This window comes from Schistocerca nitens, chromosome 1, assembly GCF_023898315.1.
Source record: "Schistocerca nitens isolate TAMUIC-IGC-003100 chromosome 1, iqSchNite1.1, whole genome shotgun sequence".
NCBI classification, from domain to species: Eukaryota; Metazoa; Arthropoda; class Insecta; order Orthoptera; family Acrididae; genus Schistocerca; species Schistocerca nitens.
The window spans coordinates 1,014,942,116-1,014,968,009 of NC_064614.1; the positions used below are offsets into that span (position 1 = coordinate 1,014,942,116).

The window sequence follows — 25,894 nt, forward strand, 5'->3', positions numbered from 1 at the left end:
TTCTATATATGTATTGTACCTTATAGACAGCTGTCCACATTGAGGTATATCAACAACACCTGTCGGCAGCTGAGGTTGTCAGTTAGTTATCATTTATTCCAGGGATAAGCTGCACGGTCATCAACAGTAACTGTTCTTTCAAGAACAAGTTACTGTCTTCGTATATATAGTTAAAGGCTTCGTGTGTGCGAATGCGCACAGGTTGCCCAAACTCTTACGGGAATCGCCAAAGCGTGCGCGAGTAATGAGTGGGTGGGCAAATGTCTATAAGGTACAATACATATATAGAATTGTGGACAGTTGGGAACGTGAGTCTCATGGGAAGCATGCAAGGGATAAGTCCCTGCAGTCACACTATTCATCTGTGTCCTCGGTGGCTCAGATGGATAGAGCGTCTGCCATGTAAGCAGGAGATCCCGGGTTCGAGTCCCGGTCGGGGCACACGTTTTCAGCTGTCCACATCGAGGTATATCAACAACACCCTTCGGCAGCTGAGGTTGTCAGTTAGTTATCATTTATTCCAGGGAAAAACTGCACGGTCATCAACAGTAACTGTTCTTTCGAGAACAAGTTACTGTCTTCGTATATATCATTTATAGTCTCCAGGTCTCCAGAAAGATAAGGATCTTCCAAAATTCTAGCACAGTCTGGCATCAGTGATATAGGCCTAGAGTGTGCATTTATTTGTGACCCTTCTTGAAAATAGGACAAACATATCAGAGTATACACTTTTTGTTGCAGTATTATTGAAAGTAAACTATTGATATATAATGCATTTACAGATAATTACTTATCATATTGGAAACAATATGAGAATCTTCACTAAGTATGGCTGAAAGCTTTGGATGAAAGCAGTCAGTTACACTATGTGATCAAAAGAATCTGGACACCCACAAAAACATACATTTTTCATATTAGGCGCATTGTGCTGTGACCTACTGCCAGGTACTCCATGTCAGAAACATGAATAGTCATTAGACATAGTGAGAGAGCAGAATGGGGTGCTCCACAGAAGTCACGGACTGTAAGCAAGATTTCCACACTCCTAAACATCCCCAGGTCCACTGTTTCCAGTGTGATAGTGAAAGCGAAACATGAAGGGACACATACAGCACAAAAGTGTACAGGCTGACCCTGCTTGTTGACTGACAGAGACTGCTCACAGCTGAAGAGGGTCGTAACGTGTAATAGGAAGACATCTATCCAGGTCATCTCACAGGAATTCCAAACTGCATAAAGATCCACTGCAAGTACTATGACAGTTAGGTGGGAGGGGAGAAAACTTGGATTTCATGGTTGATAGCTGCTCATAAGCCACACATCACACAGGTAAATGCCAAACAATGCCTCGCTTGGTGTAAGGAGCATAGACATTGGATGATTGAACAGTGGAAAAATGTTGTAAAGAGTGATGAATCATGGTACACAATGTGGCAATCCGATGGCAGGGTGTGGGTATGGCAAATGCCCAGTGAATTCCATCTGCCAGCATGTGTAGTGCCAACACTAAATTCGGAGGTGGTGGTGTTATGGTGTGGTCATGTTTTTCAATCTGCAGCTCATAGTCTCGCAGTCGCATTCTCGCTTCCTGAGCACGCAGTCCTGGGTTTGATTCCCGGCGGGCTCAGGGATTTTCACCTACCTCAAAATGACTGGGTGTTTGTGTTGCCCTCATCATTTCATCATCATTCATGAAAGTGGTGAGACTGGACTGAGCAATGGTTGGGAATTTGCACGGACGCTGATAACCATGCAGTTGAGTGCCTCACAAACCAGACATCATCATCATCATCATTATTGTGTTTTTCATGGAGGGGGTCTGCACCCTTTCTTGTTTTTTGTGGTACTATCACAGAACAGGCCTACACTTATGTTTTAAACACCTTCTTGCTTTTCACTGTTGAAGAGCAATTCGGGGATGACGATTGTGTCTTTCAACATGATCAAGCACTTGTCCATAATGCACGGCCTGTGGGGGAGTGGTTACACGAGAATAACATTCCTGTAGTGAACTAGCCTGCAAAGAGTCCTGACCTGAATCCTATACCAACACCTTTGGGATTTATTGGAACACCTACTTCGTGCCAGGCCTCACCAAATGACATTGATACCTCTCCTCAGTGCAGCACTCCATGAAGAATGGGCTACCATTCCTCAAGAAATCTTCCAGTACTGGATTGAATGTATGCCTACAAGAGTGGAAGCTGTTGTCTAGGCTAAGGGTGGGCCAATACCATATTGAATTCCAGTATTACCGATGGAGGGCACCCCGAACTTGTAAGTTATTTTCAACCAGGTGTTGGGATACTTTTGATCACATCATGTAGATACAGTGTTTCTCAATCCATGAAAAGCATTTAACACAGTACCACATCTACACTAATTATCAAAAGTATGATTGTATGGGGTCTCAAGCTAAATTTGTGAATGCATTGAGGATTATTTGGTAGGGAGGATGCAGAAAGTTATTTTGGATGGAAAATCGTTGACAGATGTAGAAGTAACTGTGCATTGGGACCCTTGCTGTTCATATTACATATTAATAACCTCACAAACAATGTTAATAATAACCCTGGACTTTTTGCAGATGATGCAGTTATCTGTAATGAAGTACTGTGTGAAAGAAACTACATAAAATTTCAGCGGGATCTTGATAAGATTTCAAAGTTATGCAGTGGTTGAGAACTCATATTAAATGTTCAGAAATGAGACTTTTGCACTTCACAAAACAAAAAATATAGTATCCTATGACCATAGTATCGATGAGTCACAGACTGAAGCACTCAACTCGTACAAATATGTGGGTGTAACACTTTGTAAGGAAATAAAATAGAATGACCACACAGTCTCAACTATAGGTAAATCAGATGGCATTTTCAGTTCTGTGGTATAATACTAGAAAAATGCAATCAGTCTACAAAAGAGATTGCTCACAAGACATTTGCATGGCACATCGTGAATATTGGGAGACCCTTACTGAATAGGACTAACAGGGGATATTGAATATCTATGTGGGATAGTGCCAGAAAGGTACTGAAGAAACTGAACTGGCAGACTCCTGAAGATAGAGGTAAGCAGCCCCAAGAAAGCCCACTTACAAACAGTTTTTGATGTTATGAGCAACAGTCATACAATAATTTATAAATGAACACATTGCCATTTGACTGTATTATTGTTTATTTCATTACTACCCAGGTTTCAGCCTTTTACGCCTTTTTCAACTTATTGAGTTTACATCATTATCATATATTGCAGAACAACAAGCTCAAAATTGCTCATAAGCCAATAATTTTCTTGATTTATGGTCAATTTTGAGCTTGATGTCCTACTTATAAAGTTTCATGAACCAGCTGTAAATGACGACTCTAGGAATATACCACAACCATCTACATACTGCTCCTGTAAGTATCATGAGGATAATATCTGATTAATGTACAGAAGCATTTAAACACTCAGTCTTCCCGCATTCAGTACATGAATGGGTCAGGAAAAACCATGTAGTGACACACACGCCATGTGTGTGTGTGTGTGTGTGTGTGTGTGTGTGTGTGTGTGTGTGTGTATGTGTGTGTGTGTGTGTGTGTCAAATTTTCGTGCGCGTGTCAGTAGTTCTGTGCGCACCGCCAAGGATGCTGGGTTTATTTGTGCAAAGTGCGGATCATTTATTACTTGTTTTTGTTACCATTTACCTTTTAATTATTCTATGTCTTTTTAATCTCTCTTTCTCTAATGTGTGTTCAAATCATGTCGGGGTCACCACTTTAACCACAGTATAAATGAATTAGGTTCTGTGACTCTGCCATACCATTAGTAAAACAGCTACACTGCATGCTAAATTGCCTGCTAGATGCACATCAGTGGAGATCACAGCCGGCCAAGATACGGGAGACGCCCCCACAGCAGGGCCATATCCCGCTCGCTTGCATTGTCACCTGATGCACAGAAGGATATGTGCTGGTACGACAAGCATTTCAAGGAGCGTGTGCAATGCTGCACCAAACCATGTGCATTCTCAAATGCCAGTGGAAAGTGAACATAGGCGCTTTGTCCAATTGCCAGCCAACATCACAGTGCCTATTCGTCAGTCATCAACACACAGGCTGTAAGTACTTGATTGATACTGGCTCTAACTTATGTATTTACCCATGTATGATGCTACATCAGTGCCAACCATGTACATCGTTCTGCCTGGCATTCATGAATAACATGCCTATTGCAACACACAGCTTGCACAGAATAGAACTGAATCTTGGCCTCCGCCGCACATACCTTTGGAACTTCACAGTGGCAGATGTGGCAGAGCCAATAATAGCAGCGGATTTCTTGGCATACCATAACCTTTTGCTGGATATGACCAAAACCAGCCTTGAGAACCAGACTACCGGGCTGACAGTCGCGGGTTTCCGGTGCCAGACATCTACCCAATCTGCCCGTCTGATTACTGCCACTGATGATGAGTACACCAAGCTATTTCCAGCATTAACAAAGCCAACGGACATACCAAAGGATGTCAGGCACAACACTGTGCACTATCAAGATAACTAAGGGGCCGCCAATCTCCTGCTGACCACGACGACTGGCGGCAGACCGTTTGAAGACAGCCAATGGCATGTTTGATAACATGATCAAAGAGGACATCATGCATCCATCTGACAGCCCCTGGTCTTCACTGATACACCTCATTCCCAAAATGGGTGGTGTATGGTGGCCTTGTGGGGATTACAGAGCATAGAAAGCCTGCGCAATAACTGACAGGTACCCGATACCTCTGCTATGCGACTTCAACTTCACATTGAGCGGTGCTTGTGTGCATAGTGTACTAGATTTCACCAAGGTCTACACAGATTCCAGTGGCCAATGAAGATATACTGAAGACAGCCATTATTATGCTATTTGACTTAACTGAAAGCAAATTTATGACTTTCGGTTTCCGGAATGCAGCACAAACATGGGAAAGGTTCATTGATTTAGTGCTGTGAAGACTGCCATTCTGTTTCTCTTACCTCAATGACGTTTTGGTCTTCTCAGCCTCGCCAGAAGAACATCACCAGCATCTTGTTGAGGTTTTTCAATGACTAAGTGAGCACGGAAAAGTGTAGAATGTGGTGAAGTGTATCTTTCGACAGTCACAAGTTTACTTTCTAGGCCACCACATTACTCCTTCAGGCTTACTACCATTGCTGGACAAAACAGAGACTATCCGCCAGCTGCCTCAGTGGGCCACAAGCAAGGAATTAAGACACTACCTAGGCATGCTGAACTTTTATCAGCAGCATCTGCCGCATGCAGCTGAAGTTCAAGAGCTTCTGACAGCAATGCTGGCGGGCCTGAAGGCTAAATGCAAGGCAACAATTTCCTGGATGGATGGCATGATTTGAGGAAACAAAACAAGTGATAGCATATGTGGCATTGTTGGCACATCCCAAGCCGAGTGCACTGTTGGCTGTTGTAGATGCGAGCCAGACAGTGATAGGCGGCATGCTTCAACAACGCGTTGATGAGGCCTGGCAGGTGCTAGCTTTCTTCTCTAAAATCTGACCACCTTGCAAAAGAAATGGAGCCCATATGACAGTGAACTGCTGGCAATGTACAAGGCTGTCAAGTACTTTCATCCTCACATCAAGGTTCGCGCCTTCCAGCAACTGCTCGCCGAGGCAACACAGTCAACTGCTATACATTGCCCAATTCACCATGGATGTCCAACACATTTCCGGGATCAACAAAATTGTGGTGGGCATCTCTCTCATGTCAGTAATGTCTCTACACTGGACTATGCGGCACTTGAAGAAGCGTAGAGGTCAGACCAAGAGCTGCAAAACCTATTACAAGATGCACGGACTTAATTGAAACTGCAACCTGTAGACATTCCCAGCACCAGCATGCAACTGTATTGCAATGTGTCCACAGCCAAGCCACATCCTTACCTACACTCTGTCTGGTTCTAGATCACTTTGTATGGATGGGAACAAAGAAGGATTGTAGAGAGTGGATGAAGTACTGTCCTCAGTGCCATTGCAGTAAGGTAGGCAGACATGTACATGTGCCAATAGGTAATTTCCCTGATGTCACAGAGCAATTCACATATGTTCACGTTGACATCATCAGACCACTGCTGACCTCAAATGGCCAATGCTACTGCTCACCATCATCGACAGATTCATCTTTGGCTGGAAGCAGTACCAATACACTAGACTCTCACTAATCCAGCCATTCGTGGCATATATGGGTGCCGGATTAGCGGAAGTGCCAGATTATTGAGTGTCTGAAATTTATTTTATTAATTTATTTTGTTTTTTATTTATTTTGAAAATATAGGGGATATAGTGTACTGTGCTTTATTAAACTGAAGGATACAACTTCAAAAGATAGAGGATAGTCTTTATTAAAGCCAAAAACATATTAATTTTCAAAGAAAACTTAGTCCTTGAGTGTATACTGTACATAATCATACAGTCATATCACTCACTATGGAAGAAGTCCCTAATTTTTAACTGTCGCAATGATGTTACATGATAGTGGCATGCTTTATCATACAACAGCTTTACAAACATTACATCAGTAATGCATGTATCTGGTTGTCGCATAATGTACTCCAGGAAGACCTCAGCAGCTTCAGCACCATGAGGAATCTTCATGCTCTCCTCCTGTGTCCTCTTCTTCATCACATTCTTGAATGATTTTGATTATTTCTTCATCTGTTAAAGTTTGGTCAGTATCACAGTTTTCCTCGTTCAGCCTCTTACAATTAGTAACATCTTCATCATCAATTTCTTCTCCTCCTTGAAGGTTGTGGAACATGTCAGTGTACAAAGTAATTGGTAATTCTGAATTGACTGACTCATTGCTGTCACTCACTAGTGGATCCAACTCAGCATCAATGGATGGCCACAATTTTCTCCAGCTCTTCATTATGGGAGTGCTCTCCACTTTATCCCATGCTTCAGCTACTTGGAAAACAACATCACGTATGTTAATTCCTTTCCACACCTTCAGCATAGTCTCAATAGAGTCATTTTCACCTTCGTTCAGCAAGGAGATGAGAAGTGAAGGTCAATAATGATGTTTAGTTAGTCCAAAGTTTCCTGGTCCATGGGCTGACAGCCCTAATTCATTAGGGCTGTCACATTGGGTGAAAGAAAGAGTGCTTGTGTACCATCGGACATTAGAGAAACATCTTAAGGATGACTGTGAGCATTATCAGTTATAAGAATAGCTTTCAGTGGAAGCCTTTTCTTCTTTAGCTCTTTTCTCACTGCTGGTACAAACGTTTCATGGAACTGCTCAGAGAATATTCGTCTGTCCATCCACGCTTTCTTCTGAGCACAATACTGCACTGGTATTATGTCAGTGTGTTGAAAGCAACATGAATGTTGGGATTTTACAATCACTATAAGTGGTAGTTTATGACTCCCATTGGCATTACAACATGCCATTAATGTTATGTGCTGTTCCTGTTGCTTGTAACTATGAGTTTCCTTCTCGTTGTTGGCAGTTAATGTTTTTGAAGGAAGCACCTTGTAAAAGAGTCCTGTTTCATCAGCATTATACAAGGCATCAGCAGTTAAATCTTCTTCTTCTATTATCTTCCACATCTTGCTTACAAACTCATCAGCATCCTTATCATTTGCCGAGCGACTATCCCCGGTGACTGTCAGCTGCCGAATGCCATGTTGTTTTTTCCAGTTTGACAGCCAACCTTTGCTCGCTGCAAACAAGTTACTACCACCAAGTTGTTTGTTAAATGCAGTTGCCTTTTGTTTATAATTAGGCCACTGACTGGTATTCCTTTACTGCGTTGTTGTATGAACCATCTATAAACAGCCACGCCCAGTTCTTCATTCTCACTCTTTTGCATAACCTTCTCTTTCCCCAACTCACTATCAATATGTGTTGAGTACTATTGAATAACATCTTTCTTTTTGATGTTGTAAATGGTTGCTCATCCAACATTGAACTCAGCAGCAACAAGTTTTTGTGAAGAAACTTGATTTAACTTATCTAAAATTTTGAGTTTCTGCTTGAGGTCTAGCATAGCGTGTTTCCTTTTAGAAGACGTGATTCTGAACTGTAAAGAAAGCTACAATTTCAAATACAGTATATAAAGCATTGCTTAACCAAGCGTTATTGTGCACAATAATTCATTGTGCACGTGGTTTTTGATGTGTGCCGGATTACTGAGAGGCTGGACTACTGAGGGCCGGATTAGCGAAAGTCTAGTGTAGATAATATCTCAGCCAAAACCTTGATGCACGCCTTTGTGTTGCATTGGATATCACAGTTTGGCTGTCCACTCCACATCACCACTGATGGAGGCAGACAATTCAAGTCTGAATTGTTAGTAAAACTGTCAGTACTTTGTGGCATGAACCATCTTCGGACAACCAGCTACCTCCCAGCCAGCAATGTAATGGTGGAACAATGGCATCACACCCTCAAAGCAGCCTCAATGTGCCATGTGTTGGGCAATGCTGATTATCAATTCCTCAATGTAAGAGAATATCTAGGATCAGTGGAAAGGAGGGGACTCATGTTAGTTCCATACAGGCTCAGTTTGAGAACATTACTCCAGACAACTGACATATCATTTGTCCCCTAAGACATTGGTTGCATTTCCTGAGGCATCACCAATCATCCTACTCTGACTCTGAAACATATACAGACTCAACCTGGTTGGTTCCTTGGCCGAGCAAGTATATGGGGATATGCTGAGACTGACCAGTGAGGGGGCCGATGTAGCGACCCACACTGGGTTTATTTGCGCGAAGTGCGTATCATTTATTCCTTGTTTTCATTATCTTTTGTATGTTAATTACTCTATTTTTCTATCTCTCTTTCTCTAGTGTGTGTTCAAATCGCGTCAGGGTCACCACTTTAGCTGCAGTGCCGACAGTACATCTAATGGGCATTTTGGCTCACAGTGTAGCTGTTTTACTAATGGCATGGCAGAGTCACAGGACCTAATTCACTTACACTGTGGCTAAAATCCTAATAACTGGTGCAATGGGACATACACTCTACCACACATTTTGCAGTCTGCAAAGTATGGCTGTAGATGTAAAGCATGCATTTACAAAACACGACACTGTCTATTGTATCAGTATCTTTCCATGACTACTGTTCTACCACGTTACATGGCTTTGTGTGGTACAACATTCCTTGTAGTCAGATTGGGCACTCTGTGCTGATATACTAACAAATCAGGCAACTTCATTCATGTTGTGGTCATGGAAACATCCAAACACTGTAGCCCCTTTCTGTCATTCTTCCACATTGACCCATCTGACTGAGCTCATTCATTCATCTGCCTGGCAGATACACACCACTTCACTGCCAGACTCAAAAGTAGACAGTCACGTGACAGTATGGTATGAGTTTACAACATCTGAAGTGCTCCAAAGCTAGCAGGATTCTCCTTTAAGGGAGTATAAGGGGGTACTGTAAGTAATATTTTGTAATCTTTGGAGGTGTGTTGGGCAATGCTGATTATCAACAGACCAATGTAAGAGGATATCCAGGATCTTGGAAAGGAGGGGACTCATGTTAGTTCCATACAGGCCCAGTTTGAGAACATTTCTCCATACAAGTGACATATCATTTGCCCCCTCAGACATTGCTTGCATTTCCTTGTAAACTTGATAAGACCTTTAAAAATATATCTAAATACAGAGAGTGTGGAAATGGGTTGTTCTTTTCTTTTAAAATAACTACTTCATAGACATTTCTCTACACTAGAAATAAATTTCTGAATCTCCTTCCTGTCCAAGTATTAGAAGAAGATACAATTCATTTATGTTTAACATAATATCTGACATCTATAAAAGCTTTTAGCGTAAAGCAAAAGAACTGGAGCTTCTATAAAAATGTGCCATCAGACTTAGTGGAAAAAATGGAAATATAGAATTTCTGTTATTTTATTAGTTCAATAATGGAAATTTTTAAAATTTTGCATTGATGTGTTAAACAAAAGACACTATTTAATTACATAATTTGTTTGTCACATGTGAAAGAAATTAACAGTATGTATAATAGTTAATTTTTAGAAAATTTGCTATGAAAGTAGCTGAAAATTGACAAGCATGATCAAGATTTTTATGTATATAACTAAAATTGAAAACATAAAATTGTGTGTGATATTAAAGGGTCATGTGTAATTCCTATAGTTGTTCAGTATGTGTGCTGGAAATTTCCCTTCAGATAAAAACATTGTATTAAAATTTTAGTAGCCTTTAGCTTAGCAAAACCATTCAAAACAGAATCTGAATCTACTGATCACAAAGTATCATTTTGAGTAGCTAAGTTGACAGTCGACACAGTTGTTCTTCGGAAAGTGTTGAGCTAGGATGTGTCTCTATAAACTTAAAGTTTTGAGAAACTCCTCTCACCATTAGCTACAGATGTAGGTAAAAAATTATTGGGAAAAGTCAATAAAACTGCTTTTTGTAATAAAAAATAAAGAGCTTTTTGGAGAATATCCAGCAGGAAGAATGGACACTAAGATCAAAACTTCAACATTTATTTCTCACTGATGTCACATTCACCACCATAATGTAACACAGTCTCGAGAGGCATGTGGCTTTTAGCTTTTCACCAGCCTATGTCTGCAGGACATGAGTACCATATAGAGAGCTGAAGCACTTTTTATGACCATCCCTATGGCCAAACCTATCTTCTAAAGAGCAGGTAGCTTTATTGACAATAAAGCAGAAAATATTTCCATTGAAGGAGCTACACCTCCATTAATAGGTTCATCAGTAGACTAAACAGATAAATTTCTCCTTCACTCCTTCACTCTTTGAGACAAATATTCCTTCCATTTTGAAAGTTTGAATGAGATCAAAGTTTGTCAGCAAGTAGTTTTGTATTTACTATCACACTATTAAAGTCCTTCTCTGATCTCATGTCCTTCAAAAATATGCTAATGCTCTCAACTAGATCCACAGCACTCTGCAGGTTTACAATAGCTCAGTGATCTCTGCTGACCTGGTTGATCCTGAACACAATTTCATACCAAACCACTATACAACAAAGAAGTTTGAATTATAGAGAGCGTCATACTTTTATCCAAATGTAATATCTAAGATGCTGCAAGGTATCTACTCAGCTTTACCATTGGGTACCACTAAGAGGTTTTATTATTAGATTAGATACACGCTTCTTCAAAATACCTCATCAATAGACGGACAGAAGAAACTGAAAACTTTGTAACAGTACTGAATAAATTTTTATTTAGTCCAATTGTTTATATAGTGAAGTTATTTTGATTTTATCAAATGAGAACTTATTTGCACTTGTTATGTAAGCTGTTGTGTAAAAAAGCTCAACAGCTGGAGCTGTCAATTTTCTACCACACTGAAATGTCTGCCCCAAATGTGAAATACTGCATCCTCAGTTCTCCCAAAAACCAAAGTGGTCCAGAGGCTAGAGAGGTGAATGGGTGAGGACTGTCTTGATTCAGTCCTAGTCAGTACTACCAGACATTTTGATGGTAGTTTAGGAAGACTTCTGAAGTGTATCTAGTTTTTTATAGGCTCTAGATTACATTTTATGTCACCAAGCTAAAAATTATGTTTTCAAAACATATCTTGTTCAGTTTTTGGTATGCCAGTCAGTATTATATGCCAATCAGTATTAATAAATAAATACCTTGAACATCACGAAATAAACCCCATTAATGTGATCAGATGTATTTTGCAAGCAAAGTAAGTATTGAGGATTACATAAAATCTAATAAGCATCTTTTCAAAGTTAATGGCGTGTTCCTCCACTTCAAGAGGTAGTAATGTGTGTGTTTTTCAATATTCAACAAAATTTTCTCATCCATTTCAAACTTTTTCTGTTTCACACTTTTAATGTTGCTTTCAGACTATATTATGGGCCATAAATAAATTCTTTTTAAACAGTTTCGAAGTTTATTTCATAACTCAGTCGATACACTGCATTTATTTACATGCAGATTGTTGAATCAAAAAGGTGGGTGCATGTACATGTTAATAACATCAGTGATGTACTTTGAGTATGTAACTAATTATAGTCACTGTTAAGATATCAAAGTAATGTATTTAAAAAATATTAATAATAAAACTATGAATTGTTTGAGGTATAACAAATTTTGTGCACTTCTTGTCAGATTTAATTCCTGGGGTGCATGACATTTTTTGATTCATCAAATCAGTCACACAAAAATGCAATTTCGCCATTTTGTCCCCTCATGAAAAAAACTGCTGTTGGCATTGATTTTAAAGCAAGTAGAGTAACTATGCTCTGTCCAGCATGAGAAATGCTGCAGCAGAGGAACAGTGCAGTGGAATCCAACTTCACCTACATTACGCGATACTCATATAGTACACGTGCTTTATGGTTCATACTAACAAGGGAACCTCCCCATCGCACCCCCCTCAGATTTAGTTGTAAGTTGGCGCAGTGGATAGGCCCTGAAAAACTGAACACAGATCAATCGAGAAAACAGGAAGAAGTTGTGTGGAACTATGAAAAAAATAAGCAAAATATACAAACTGAATAGTCCATGCGCAAGATAGGCAACATCAAGGAGAGTGTGGGCTCAGGAGTGCCGTGGTCCCGTGGTTAGCATGAGAAGCTGTGGAACGAGAGGTCCAATGGTTCAAGTCTTCCCTCGTGTGAAAAGTTTACTTTTTTTATTTTCGCAAAGTTATGATCCGTCCGTTCGTTCATTGATGTCTCTGTTCACTGTAATAAGTGTAGTGTCTCTGTTTTGCGACCGCACCGCAAAACTGTGCGATTAGTAGACGAAAGGACGTGCCTTTCCAATGGGAACCGAAAACATTTGATTGCAAGGTCACAGGTCAACCAGTTCCTTCACAGGAAAACATGTCTGATATATTCTATACGACACTGGTGACGGCATGTGCGTCACATGACAGGAATATGTTGTCGACCCACGTAACTTGTACACTTGGCGAATGGGTAAAAAGATTCTTCTACCTTGCCCGATTTAGGTTTTCTTGGCGATGTGATAATCACTCCGAAAAAAGCAATGAAAACATAAGAGTTTGTCAGATAATAATCGTCTGAAAATAAAAAATTAAAATTTTCACTCGAGGGGAGACTTGAACCAAGGACCTCCAGTTCCACACGCAAACCATGAGACCACGGCGCTCCTGAGCTTACACTATCATTGATGTTGCATATCTTGCGCATGGACTACTCAGTTTGTATATTTTCTTATTTTTTTCATAGTTCCACACAACTTCTTCCTGTTTCCTCAATTGATCTGTGTTCAGTTTTTCAAGGCCTATCCACTGTGCCAATTTATAACTAAATCTGAGGGGGGTGCGATGGGGAGGTTCCCTTGTAAGTATCTATGGCAATAGAATTGTCATGGAAGTAATGAACGTTAGAAATTTCGTTATTTCAGAAGTCGAATATAGTGCCCATTATGGGCTCAGAACATCTTCGTTACTCATCTGAAAACAAATCAACACAATAGTAAAACATTAAGTAGATAATGACCAGTGTAGTGCAATGCCCAGTGCTGTTATTGTATAATACAGTATAGGCAATGGATGCACACAAAAGACTAGTCCTCTGAAGTGTCCTGACTTTTACTGACTTCTAGTGAAGAGAGCGCAGTGATCAAAAATATTTCCACCAACAATTTAAGGGATGTGGTATATTTAGCATTTGTATTGTATGTGAACCGGGGGCCTAGAAATGATGGAGATTCTCCGTCCCCACTGCAGCCGCAGTGGTCCACAACCCCACGATGACTACCGCAGTCCACTTCACCCCTCTGCCGCCTCACACTGAACCACTCTGTCAGGGTTATTGTGCGGTTCAGCCCCCAGTGGATCCCCCCAGGGAACATCTCACACCAGACTAGTGTAACCCCTATGTCTGCGTGGTAGAGTAATGGTGGTGTACGTCTACATGGAGAACGTGTTTGCACAGCAATCGCAGTCATAGTGTAATTGAGGCAGAAGAAGGGGAACCAGCCTGCATTCACAGAGGCAGATGGAAAACCACCTAAAAACCATCCACAGACTGGCCGGCTCACTGGACCTCGACACAAGTCCGCTGGGCGGATTTGTGCTGGGGACACGCCCGGGTTTCCGGATTCGATTCCCGGCGGGGTCAGGGATTTTCTCTGCCTCGTGATGACTGGGTGTTGTGTGATGTCCTTTGGTTAGTTAGGTTTAAGTATTTCTAAGTTCTAGGGGACTGATGACCATAGATGTTAAGTCCCATAGTGCTCAGAGCCATTTGAACCATTTGTGCCGGGGACCAGGCGCTCCTTCCCAATCCGGAAAGCCGTGTGGTAGACCGCATGGCTAACCGGGCAGGCATATTTAGCATTTAGTGGAATATATTGTGGACTAATATTGGTTCAATAATCCAAACACTGGTTTTGAATTGCCTCATCACACACAGATATTAATGATGATGCTTCTGGTGGCCTTATTACATAACAAGTTTGCCTTAGTAAGTGAAGTGTTTGGAAGTAAAAACAAAGCTTTCTTTTTAATAACAATGTGATTTAGGGGAAGACTGTACATGACAGAACCATGAGACAGAAAAGAACTAGGGGTTTCTTTTGGCTGCAGAATGGTGCATTCTAAATCACTTTCAGGGACTGCTATCCATATGACAAGCATGGTAAGAAGCTGTTATAGGAAAGTTTGTCTTTCACTGTTGTGCCAGTAACGTTTTTGCACTTGTTTTTTGCATACATACGCTATATTAGGAACACACTATCTGCAACGTAAAAGAAAATGCTTTATCTACTAGTTTTCTCTTTCTTAAAATTTCAAAATGCATGCTAAACCCTTTATTTTAGTGCATTCAGATGATGTTTATTTTTCAGAGTGCTTTGTGAGTTTTGACCTGTACCTGACCTCACAGGTCTGGGCAGAATAGACCTGTGCAGAATGGACCAAAGTTCCGTTCTGCCCCAGGTAATATGCTACACTTTCCTACTGTTTACTTTTTAGTTTTCATATTTATTCTAACATGTCTAAGATACATTACTATATTTTCATATGAATATAATAGAGGGAAACATTCCACGTGGGAGAAATATACCTAAAAACAAAGATTCTGTAACTTACCAAACGAAAGTGTTGGTACGTTGATAGAAACAATAACAAAAACAACAACAACAACAACAATAACAAACACAAGCGAGTGTATACCTGTCCTTTTTCCCTCCAAGGTAAGTCTTTCCGCCTCTCACGTAAAACCCACATCCTTTCGTCTTTCCCTCTTTCCTGATGAAGCAACCGTGGGTTGCCAAAGTGTGTTTGGGTTTGTTATTGTTTCTATCAATGTACCAACGCTTTCGTTCGGTAAGTTACAGAATCTTCATTTTTAGATATATTTTACTATATTTTCAGGTTTTTCAGATTGTTGCTGGTGACAATTCTTCTTTTCTCATAGTAGTTTATAAGACATGACTGCAAAACTAGTTGTCAAAGTACATCTTCAGAAAATGTGGAAGCGGCAGTGACAACTGTTGTAAAAAAGGAATTGGGACTCAGGAAAGCCAGTATTCAGTTCAGCATTCCTAAAACAACTCTTTAGAGAGCATTTCAGGATATGCTCTAAAATGAGGCTTTTCAAACTGACAAATGAAAGAGAAAATTTGCTTGCATTTTCTCAAATGAACGTGAGTTCAAGCTTTCCATTTAATTAAAAGACGTGGAGGGTAAATTGTTTGGATTGACAATGAAGGTGGCAGTGAAAAAGAAACTGAAACACACATATAATAAAGAATTAAAAATGATGGGGCATCTAACATTCTCGCATTTGTAAATTCAAATGCTTATTGTGTTTTTGTAGATTTTAGGAAATATGATTAGAGTTTGAAGTTAAACTTGTATGGAAATGTAAATTTGTAATAGCCCTTGTACTATATTAGAGTTATGAACATGGTCCCATTCTACCCCAGGCCTGGGGCACGACAGACCAACTGTCAGCCTTTTTTAATACTGTTTCTTCATATTCATCTATGTGTCTTAACATAAGGTTTCCTTGCTTCATCATTTAAATCATATATTAAATGTCAGGCAGACCTTTTTTTGCCATTTTAATTGAATTGTGGTCACTTTAATGCAGTGTTATCATTCTGACCCAGGTTCCCCTACATGAAGTAATATTTATGACTTCCTGATGAATTCTCTATGACAGTTCTAGTTTCATGAATATACATAAACAGATAAGCCTATTCGCTGACAATTAGATGATTATACTATGAAAGGGTGGCAATCTTGGCATTTCACTCACTGTATTAGCTCCTGGACTTGGGGAGACTGTAACTGATGCTCTGTAAGGTTGGCCATCAGGTCCATGAAGGCTACCACAAACTCAGGAGGAGAAATTTCCTCCAAGTGTTTGTCTTCATCAAACAACATCCAATATTTGTAGGTGAAGGACAGGTCGATTTGCGTCAAGTTTTCTGGGGGATCCTGAAAGAAATATGTAAAATCTGTCTTTAGTGTCAGTAATAAAAGAGCAATGAGATAATACTGTTCTGAGACGTACTAGGCACGCAAATAAGTAAAAGTAACGTGAACATCTGTATTTTTCTGGACAGTAAGAGATGAGGTTTTGGCCTTGTCATTCATTCAGAGGAAATCTGAAAGACATGTAGCTGAAATGTTAGTGTGCTGGTGGATCTGACTGAAAGGATGTGTGAACCACAGTACTTGGATGATGAGCTAGATCATTTAAGAACTGCTTTCAGAAAAGCAGCTACTCTGACAAAGAGATAAATAGTGCTCTACACCCTTCACAGCATCTGGTAGAAAAAAGAAAAAAAAAGAATAAAATAAAATAAAATAAAAAATTTAAAAAAATAATGAAGAGAATACTTTCCTCCCATTCCTTAAAGCAGTCACAGATCACATGAACAGTGTGCTAAGAAGACATAGTGTTTAAATCAACAAGAAAGGTGCAAGGATATCTGAAGACTGCAAAGGACCTACACCTGCTGCTTCCCTTAGCAAGAGTGCTTAAAATCTCTTGGTTTTGTGGTGAAGTGTACACTGGAACTTCAAAGAGATGTATTAACACGTGACTTAAGGAACAAAGGAACAAAAGAGCAACTGCCATCTAGGAAACAAATATAAATCAGCAGTAGTACATCATGCAATCGGGCCTGGGATCCATCAACTTCAGTTCTCTGATACTATGATTTTATCACAATCCCTCCAGCCATTACTATGCTAGGACAAACAGGGAGGACATAGAAATTCAGAAGAACAAAAACACCTTTAACAGAGAATGACGGAAGATTGAATTAGACAGTTAGTGGACCTTAACCAGGTGCAGCATTAATCCTTTATTTACCATTATTCCTTTTTTGGTACACACATATTTTATTTTTTTCTACATAAAAAATGAAACTTTTGGCTTTGTTGTCTCTAGGAGTTGAACTTTCTGCTATAATGCCTAAAAATTGAAAAGAAATAATTTTTCTCTACGTAGCCTATTTTAGGATCGGAATTCATTTACCTATTTTCCATCTTTGCACTTGGCTACAGGGTATACTTGTTGGTTGTTTCTGTGTAACAATGAATTCTGATTTAATTTTCCAGGCATGTTTGTTATGAACATAAGGATGTCCATGTATTAAGTATATTTCATAGTTCTTGAAGTACGCGCAGTCTCAATTTATGTGTCCCAATAATGGGACAATGACATGTTATATTACAACTACTTTGTTGAGGTGCCATATTATTGTATACATGTCTTATAAACGAAAATTACTATTTACATTGTTGAGATCTGCCTCCTTTACATTCTATTAGATTTTGTCCAGGGATAGGTAATACAGCGAAATAATCACTCTCAAATTTTACGATTCCAACAGGATAAAAACATTCCATGTGGACTAACAGTTGAAGAAGTTATAGTAAAACTGGAGAGGTATGAAGTGAGTGAAGATAAAGCTGATGACTCAGAAATGGTGAGTATTTCACACAATACAGACTAAATAAGGAATGAAGAGGACATTGAAGAAATGTCCTGAACAATGACTATATTATACAAGATGTAGCAGATGCTTTAGAACTTATAACCAGCAGGGATGAGAATTCCATGACTACATGTTTGACAAAGAGGACAAAGTTCTCACAGTGAAATGGAGGAACAATAAACCAGTATGTGTGGCCAGAAATTACAGTAGTATTACTCCTTTGAGCCATGCTAAAAAATACTCAAGGGCAAAGAAAAAGAATATGTATATTACAATGCCACATATCATGAAAAATACAAAGCCCATATGGATGGCATTGATCTACTGGAGAAGCAGTTATCATATATGTTACTGTAGGCTTTCCCGTCGTAAACTGTTGATAGAGGCTTCTCGGGTCTCCAGCCGGGTGGTAATGTTACAATTTCAAGTTGAACAAATATATTTCAAGGAAGATGCAATACATGAAAGTCACAGATCAAGTAAACAGAGTAAGATGTGTGTACACTTTAACAGTCAAATTATAACTGAGTCCGAGTCTAACGGCCGCTGGCCACTTAGGTGGCGCTGCTGCTGCATGGCTGGCAGACAGCGCCGCATGTAGAGGACACGCGTAACTGTGTGGCAGCACTTTGAAAGATTGGCGAGCCACAACACTTTTCCCCCCTTTGAAGTTTTTGCACAGGTCTTGATCGAGGTGGCCTGTAGATTGCTAACATCCATAGGTGGCCGTAAAGTCTCGAGGAGGAGGCTTCCCGTACGGACGGAAGTGTCCCATATGATAATAGGTCGAGATGACAGGAGACGTGTGGGTCAAATCTGCTGGGGTCCCGTGCACCAATCTGCCCATTGCAGCAAGTCCGGTTGTTATAACAGGAGACATCGGCGATGTGTCTGTGTCCGTAGGAGAAGGAGGCGAGTAGAGTTGCTCCGACAGATGATGGTCATCTGGTTCCTGCATGGGCACGTCTCTTCGTGGCATCATTTCTTGTGCTTGCACCGATATGATGGTGAGAGGACTGCCTTGTGAGTAATGAGAGATTCCAGTATCCCGAGCATCAGGTAGAGCCGACGGTGGTGTAGCGGCATCCGGAACAGGTGTTGCCGGCACACCAGGCCAAAGCTGGTCCAAATAACACACTGTAACACCCGTGTCCATCTGGATTCCATACAGGCATTGGTCACGGTGTCGTAAGATGCAGCCAGGAGTCCATGATGGCCGCCTGCCATACCCATACCCATACAAGGTCGTCGGCGGTAAACCGGCCAAGCGAAGGCACCCGCGGCCGTGAGCTGGAAGGCCGCAGAAGATGAAGTAGCGTGCGGGGCTGTCAGCCATGTAAGAGCTCAGCCGGGCTGTGGTTGCCCATGGGGGTGAAACGGTAAGAAGCCAGAAATTGGAGAAGCACATCATCAGCAGCAGAAGAAGTCAGGAGTTTCCTCATCTGAGCCTTAAATGTGTGCACCAGTCATTCAGCCTCACCGTTTGACTTTGGATGGAACAGAGGCTTGTATGGATCACTCTGCAAGATTGAACTGGTCTTTTTAATCAGACTTATTCAGAAGTAGCAACAATCACTGTAGTTGTATCTGGGTTCAAATCTTCAGGAATGTACCCATTCAATCAAAATGCCTTTACTGTTGATGACTTTTGTGTTGCAGATGTATTTGCAGACAGAGAGAATGTGTCTGTTCCAGGAACTGAGAATGATGATACAGGGGTTACACCATTATTAACTATGACATCCAGTGATGAACCAAACCAAGAAGCTGGAGGATCAAAAGAACTCCAAGATTCCAATAATTTCATGACTTTTGAAGACCTGATACAACTTCCTTCTACCAGTGGCACAAAGGTGAAGGCTAGAAAACAAAGAGAGATGCAAAGGTCTGAGATTATGACCTCTACACCTAAAAAAGTTGAACTACAACTGGCTGCTGAAAAGAAATCAGTGAGGGACTTAAAAAAGAAACTGCGTTACTGAAAACAAGTTTAAAGCAGCTATTCAAAGATATGCCTAAAATGAGAAGGAAGGGGGCATTCAAAAGAAGAAACCAGTGTCCTCATGTAAGCACAAAAACTAAAATTTTTTCAGACTCTATGAACCATGGACCTTGCCGTTGGTGGGGAGGCTTGCGTGCCTCAGCGATACAGATAGCCGTACCGTAGGTACAACCACAACGGAGGGGTATCTGTTGAGAGGCCAGACAAACGTGTGGTTCCTGAAGAGGGGCAGCAGCCTTTTCAGTAGTTGCAAGGGCAACAGTCTGGATGATTGACTGATCTGGCCTTGTAACAATAACCAAAACGGCCTTGCTGTGCTGGTACTGCGAACGGCTGAAAGCAAGGGGAAACTACGGCCGTAATTTTTCCCGAGGGTATGCAGCTTTACTGTATGATTAAATGATGATGGCGTCCTCTTGGGTAAAATATTCCGGAGGTAAAATAGTCCCCCATTCGGATCTCCGGGCAGGGACTACTCAAGAGGATGACGTTATCAGGAGAAAGGAAACTGGCATTCTATGTATCGGAGCGTGGAATGTCAGATCCCTTAATCGGGCAGGTAGGTTAGAAAATTTGAAAAGGGAAATGGATAGGTTAAAGTTAGATATAGTGGGAATTAGTGAAGTTCGGTGGCAGGAGGAACAAGACTTCTGGTCAGGCGTATACAGGGATATGAATACAAAATCAAATAGGGGTAATGCTGGGGTAGGTTTAATAATGAATAAAAAAATAGGAGTGAGGGTAAGCTACTACAAACAGCATAGTGAATGCATTATTGTGGCCAAGATAGACACGTAGCCCAAACCTACTACAGTAGTACAAGTTTATATGCCAGCTAGCTCTGCAGATGTTGAAGAAATTGATGAAATGTATGATGAGATAAAAGAAATTATTCAGGTAGTGAAAGGAGACGAAAATTTAATAGTCATGGGTCACTGGAATTCGACAGTAGGAAAAGGAAGAGAAGGAAACAGAGTAGGTGAATATGGATTGGGGCTAAGAAATGAAAGAGGAAGCTGCCTAGTAGAATTTTGCACGGAGTATAACTTAACCATAGCTAACACTTGGTTCAAGAATCATGAAAGAAGGTTGTATACATGGAAGAACCCTGGAGATACCAAAAGGTTTCAGATAGATTATATAAGGGTAAGGCAGAGATTTAGGAACCAGATTTTAAATTGTAAGACATTTCCAGGGGCAGGTGTGGACTCTGACCACAATCTATTGGTTATGAACTGTAGATTAAAACTGAAGAAACTGCAAAAAGGTGGGAATTTAAGGAGATGGGACCTGGATAAACTGAAAGAACCAGAGGTTGTACAGAGTTTCAGGGAGAGCATAAGGGAACAATTGACAGGAATGGGGGAAAGAAATACAGTAGAAGAAGAATGGGTAGCTTTGAGGGATGAAGTAGTGAAGGCAGCAGAGGATCAAGTAGGTAAAAAGATGAGGGCTAGTAGAAATCCTTGGGTAACAGAAGAAATATTGAATTTAATTGATGAAAGGAGAAAATATAAAAATGCAGTAAATGAAGCAAGCAAAAAGAAATACAAACGTCTCAAAAATGAGATCGACAGAAAGTGCAAAATGGCTAAGCAGGGATGGCTAGAGGACAAATGTAAGGATGTAAAGGCTTATCTCACTAGGGGTAAGATAGATACTGCCTACAGGAAAATTAAGGAGACCTTTGGAGATAAGAGAACCACTTGCATGAACATCAAGAGCTCAGATGGCAACCCAGTTCTAAGCAAAGAAGGGAAAGCAGAAAGGTGGAAGGAGTATATGGGGTCTATACAGGGGCGATGTACTTGAGGACAATATTATGGAAATGGAAGAGTATGTAGATGAAGATGAAATGGGAGATACGATACTGCGTGAAGAGTTTGACAGAGCACTGAAAGACCTGAGTCGAAACAAGGCCCCCGGAGTAGACAACATTCCATCGGAAGTACTGACGGCCTAGGGAGAGCCAATCCTGACAAAACTCTACCATCTGGTGAGCAAGATGTATGAAACAGGCGAAATACCCTCAGACTTCAAGAAGAATATAATAATTCCAATCCCAAAGAAAGCAGGTGTTGACAGATGTGAGAATTACCGAACAATCAGTTTAATAAGCCACAGCTGCAAAATACTAACACGAATTCTTTACAGACGAATGGAAAAACTAGTAGAAGCCGACCTCAGGGAAGATCAGTTTGGATTCCGTAGAAATACTGGAACACGTGAGGCAATACTGACCCTACGACTTATCTTAGAAAATAGATTATGGAAAGTCAACCTACATTTCTAGCATTTGTAGACTTAGAGAAAGCTTTCGACAAAGTTGACTGGAATACTCTCTTTCAAATTCTAAAGGTGGCAGGGGTAAAATACAGGGAGCGAAAGGCTATTTACAATTTGTACAGAAACCAGATGGCAGTTATAAGAGTCGAGGGACATGAAAGGGAAGCAGTGGTTGGGAAGGGAGTAAGACAGAGTTGTAGCCTCTCCCCGATGTTATTCAATCTGTATATTGAGCAAGCAGTAAAGGAAACAAAAGAAAAATTTGGAGTAGGTATTAAAATCCATGGAGAAGAAATAAAAACTTTGAGGTTCGCCGATGACATTGTAATTCTGTCAGAGACAGCAAAGGACTTGGAAGAGCAGTTGAACGGAATGGATGGTGTCTTGAAGGGAGGATATAAGATGAACATCAACAAAAGCAAAACGAGGATAATGGAATGTAGTCGAATTAAATCGAGTGATGTTGAGGGTATTAGATTAGGAAATGAGACACTTAAAGTAGTAAAGGAGTTTTGCTATTTGGGGAGCAAAATAACCGATGATGGTCGAAGTAGAGAGGATATAAAATGTAGACTGGCAATGGCAAGGAAAGCGTTTCTGAAGAAGAGAAATTTGTTAACATCGAGTATAGATTTAAGTGTCAGGAAGTCATTTCTGAAAGTATTTGTATGGAGTGTAGCCATGTATGGAAGTGAAACATGGACGGTAAATAGTTTGGACAAGAAGAGAATAGAAGCTTTCAAAATGTGGTGCTACAGAAGAATGCTGAAGATTAGATGGGTAGATCACATAACTAATGAGGAGGTACTGAATGGGATTGGGGAGAAGAGGAGTTTGTGGCACAACTTGACCAGAAGAAGGGATCGGTTGGTAGGACATGTTCTGAGGCATCAAGGGTTCACCAATTTGGTATTGGAGGGCAGCGTGGAGGGTAAAAATCGTAGGGGGAGACCAAGAGATGAATACACTAAGCAGATACAGAAGGATGTAGGTTGCAGTAGGTACTGGGAGATGAAGAAGCTTGCACAGGATAGAGTAGCATGGAGAGCTGCATCAAACCAGTCTCAGGACTGAAGACCACAACAACAACAATGAAGATAGTGCCATGGATGAAAATCAGTTATGTGATGATGATGACGATGATGATGAGGTGGACAGTTTCTCAAATTTAGAAAATGAAAACATATATTTCATATGTGGAGAATTTGGTCAGCATAGGGAGGAATGGTTCTGATGTACCACCTGCAGAACATGGGTTCATTCTCTGTGTATTGCAGCTGATTCTCCTAAAGGTTTTCAGTGAGATAGGTGCATTAGGTACTAAATGGCTTTCAGTTTTTTGTGATCCATTTGTTTCAATTTTCTATGCTTTAGTGTATGTTACTCAAATGAATAAGTTGTATTAATATCACTCAACCAGTAAGACTGATCGATAAGACTTATGAATATTCATAATTGCTCAATAAAAGCTTGAAGTAATTTTCGAATCTCATATTCTTGTGGTTAATTTTTAAAAATAATACTTATTTTACAATGTTTGTTTATGAGAAAGAATATTAGTCTTTAACCCCCTTCACAATGTTCAACAATTATATGTTTCCATAAATTCATATGAAATTGTGTTTTCCCCATTTAAGCTAAGCATACCTGCAGTACCCTCAATGGTCAGGGAATCATGGTATATGTAGTTGATAGAAAGTTATATATTTTTATGTTAAGTTGTTCCCAAGATTAATTTATAATTTGATGCACTGAAGTGCACATACATATGAAATTGTGTTTTCCCCATTTAAGCTAAGCATACCTGCAGTACCCTCAATGGTCAGGGAATCATGGTATATGTAGTTGATAGAAAGTTATATATTTTTATGTTAAGTTGTTTCCAAGATTAATTTATAATTTGATGCACTGAAGTGCACATACATATCTCAACTTTAAGAATGTAAATTTTGGTGTGAGTTAATTTTAAACAGTGGTATAACCATTACTACTTGACCTACCACAGTTCCATCATTCCTCCCTGCTACTAACAAACTGAATGTCATTTGCATAAAAGAAGCCAAAAAAGGAAAGCTCTGATTTGTGCCAAAACAATTCATGACTTCTGAACCATGATAATGCATCCTTGGTTGTTTGTTCATGATTTTTTGGCAAAAAACAATACTGTTTTGGAGCCCCACATGACTTACTTTGGTTTCCAGAAATAAAATAAATCTTAAAGAGCCATGGTTTCACAAGTATAAATGAGACTGAAAGTGCATTGCTGAGAGAGCTAAAAGCTAACCCAAAGATCAAGTTTCAGAAGTGTTTTGGGGACTGTGACAGTGCTGTCATTACTGCATAACAGAGATTAATTTGAAGGGAGTAACACTGATGTAGGTGAATAAATAAAATTGTTTGCAAAAATGAAAGATTCCTGTTACTATTTGAACACACCTCATAAACATGATTGAGTTTGCTTTTTTATATATATTCCATGTTTTTTCAGTTAGCACATTCCACAGTATAACAAACTAACGATTCTAGTGCAAATAGCAGAATCAAAGGCAAACTGCAGTTTCCAGTATTTTTCAGGTGATGCGGAACTTATGCCATTGTTCACAGATGGGATATTGGAAGAATACTGGACAAGGTAATAGGAACATATCAGTATCCACCATCAGACACAAATAGTGGGTGAAGATTGGAGAATATCAAGGATGACAGCGTGATCACAATCACTAGAGTAGGAAGCACAAATGAAACTGGACGCATGATGCATTCTACATTGAGGGGGGTGGAGAATACATTACATTACACCCGTCAGATGTGTGTCTCCCTTCGCCCTGCATTCTTGCTGCTTCTGTTATCTGCTGGCATTTGGTAGCACTGGATTGTACTGCACATGGACACTTTGTTTCTCAATCTGGCTTGTCTATGATAAATTACGAGGGCAGCTGAAAAGTAATATCTCTGAGTTTTTTATGTGAAAACTATTAAACAGTTTTAAATAAAACAAATCTTATTAATATTCTATATGTTTATTATTCATGTCTACATATTTATTTCTCAATGTAGTAACCTTGGCAATCAACACATTTCTCCCAAAGAGAGACTACTTTGAAACTTCCTGGCAGATTAAAACTGTGCCCGACCGAGACTTGGAATCGGGACCTTTGTCTTTCGTGGGCAAGTGCTCTACCATCTGAGCTACCGAAGCACGACTCACGCCCGGTCCTCACAGCTTTACTTCTGCCAGTATCACGTCTCCTACCTTCCAAACTTTACAGAAGCTCTAGTGCGAACCTTGCAGAACTAGCACTCCTGAAAGAAAGGATACTGCGGAGACATGGCTTAGCCACAGCCTGGGGGATGTTTCCAGAATGAGGTTTTCACTCTGCAGTGGAGTGTGCGCTGATATGAAACTTCCTGGCAGATTAAAAGTGTGTGCTCGACCGAGACTCGAACTCGGGACCTTTGCCTTTTGCGGGCAAGTGCCCTACCATCTGAGCTACCGAAGCATGACTCACGCCCGGTCCTCACAACTTTACTTCTGCCAGTATCACGTCTCCTACCTTCCAAACTTTACAGAAGCTCTAGTGCGAACCTTGCAGAACTAGCACTCCTGTGGCTAAGCCATGTCTCTGCAGTTTTAATCTGCCAGGAAGTTTCATATC

At 40.3% G+C, this 25,894-nt stretch overlaps 1 protein-coding gene and 1 long non-coding RNA gene across 3 annotated transcripts in view; one reads left to right on the forward strand and one right to left on the reverse strand.

Moving 5' to 3' along the window:
* LOC126196113 (UDP-glucosyltransferase 2-like) overlaps window positions 1–25,894 on the reverse strand; it is a 152,248-nt gene that overhangs the window by 38,397 nt on the left and 87,957 nt on the right. Inside the window, exon 3 of one of the 2 annotated variants that reach the window (XM_049934542.1) lies at window positions 16,258–16,439. The exons of the other annotated variant lie outside the window; for it this stretch is intronic. Within the exon in view, the coding sequence (XP_049790499.1) occupies window positions 16,258–16,439 (182 nt within the window). The remainder of the gene's footprint in view (window positions 1–16,257; window positions 16,440–25,894) is intronic. 2 annotated transcript variants of the gene reach the window in all.
* On the forward strand, window positions 14,834–25,186 carry LOC126196139 (uncharacterized). The gene is made up of 3 exons (XR_007538684.1): window positions 14,834–14,930; window positions 17,846–17,941; window positions 24,813–25,186. It is a non-coding gene; the product is annotated as an uncharacterized LOC126196139 (long non-coding RNA).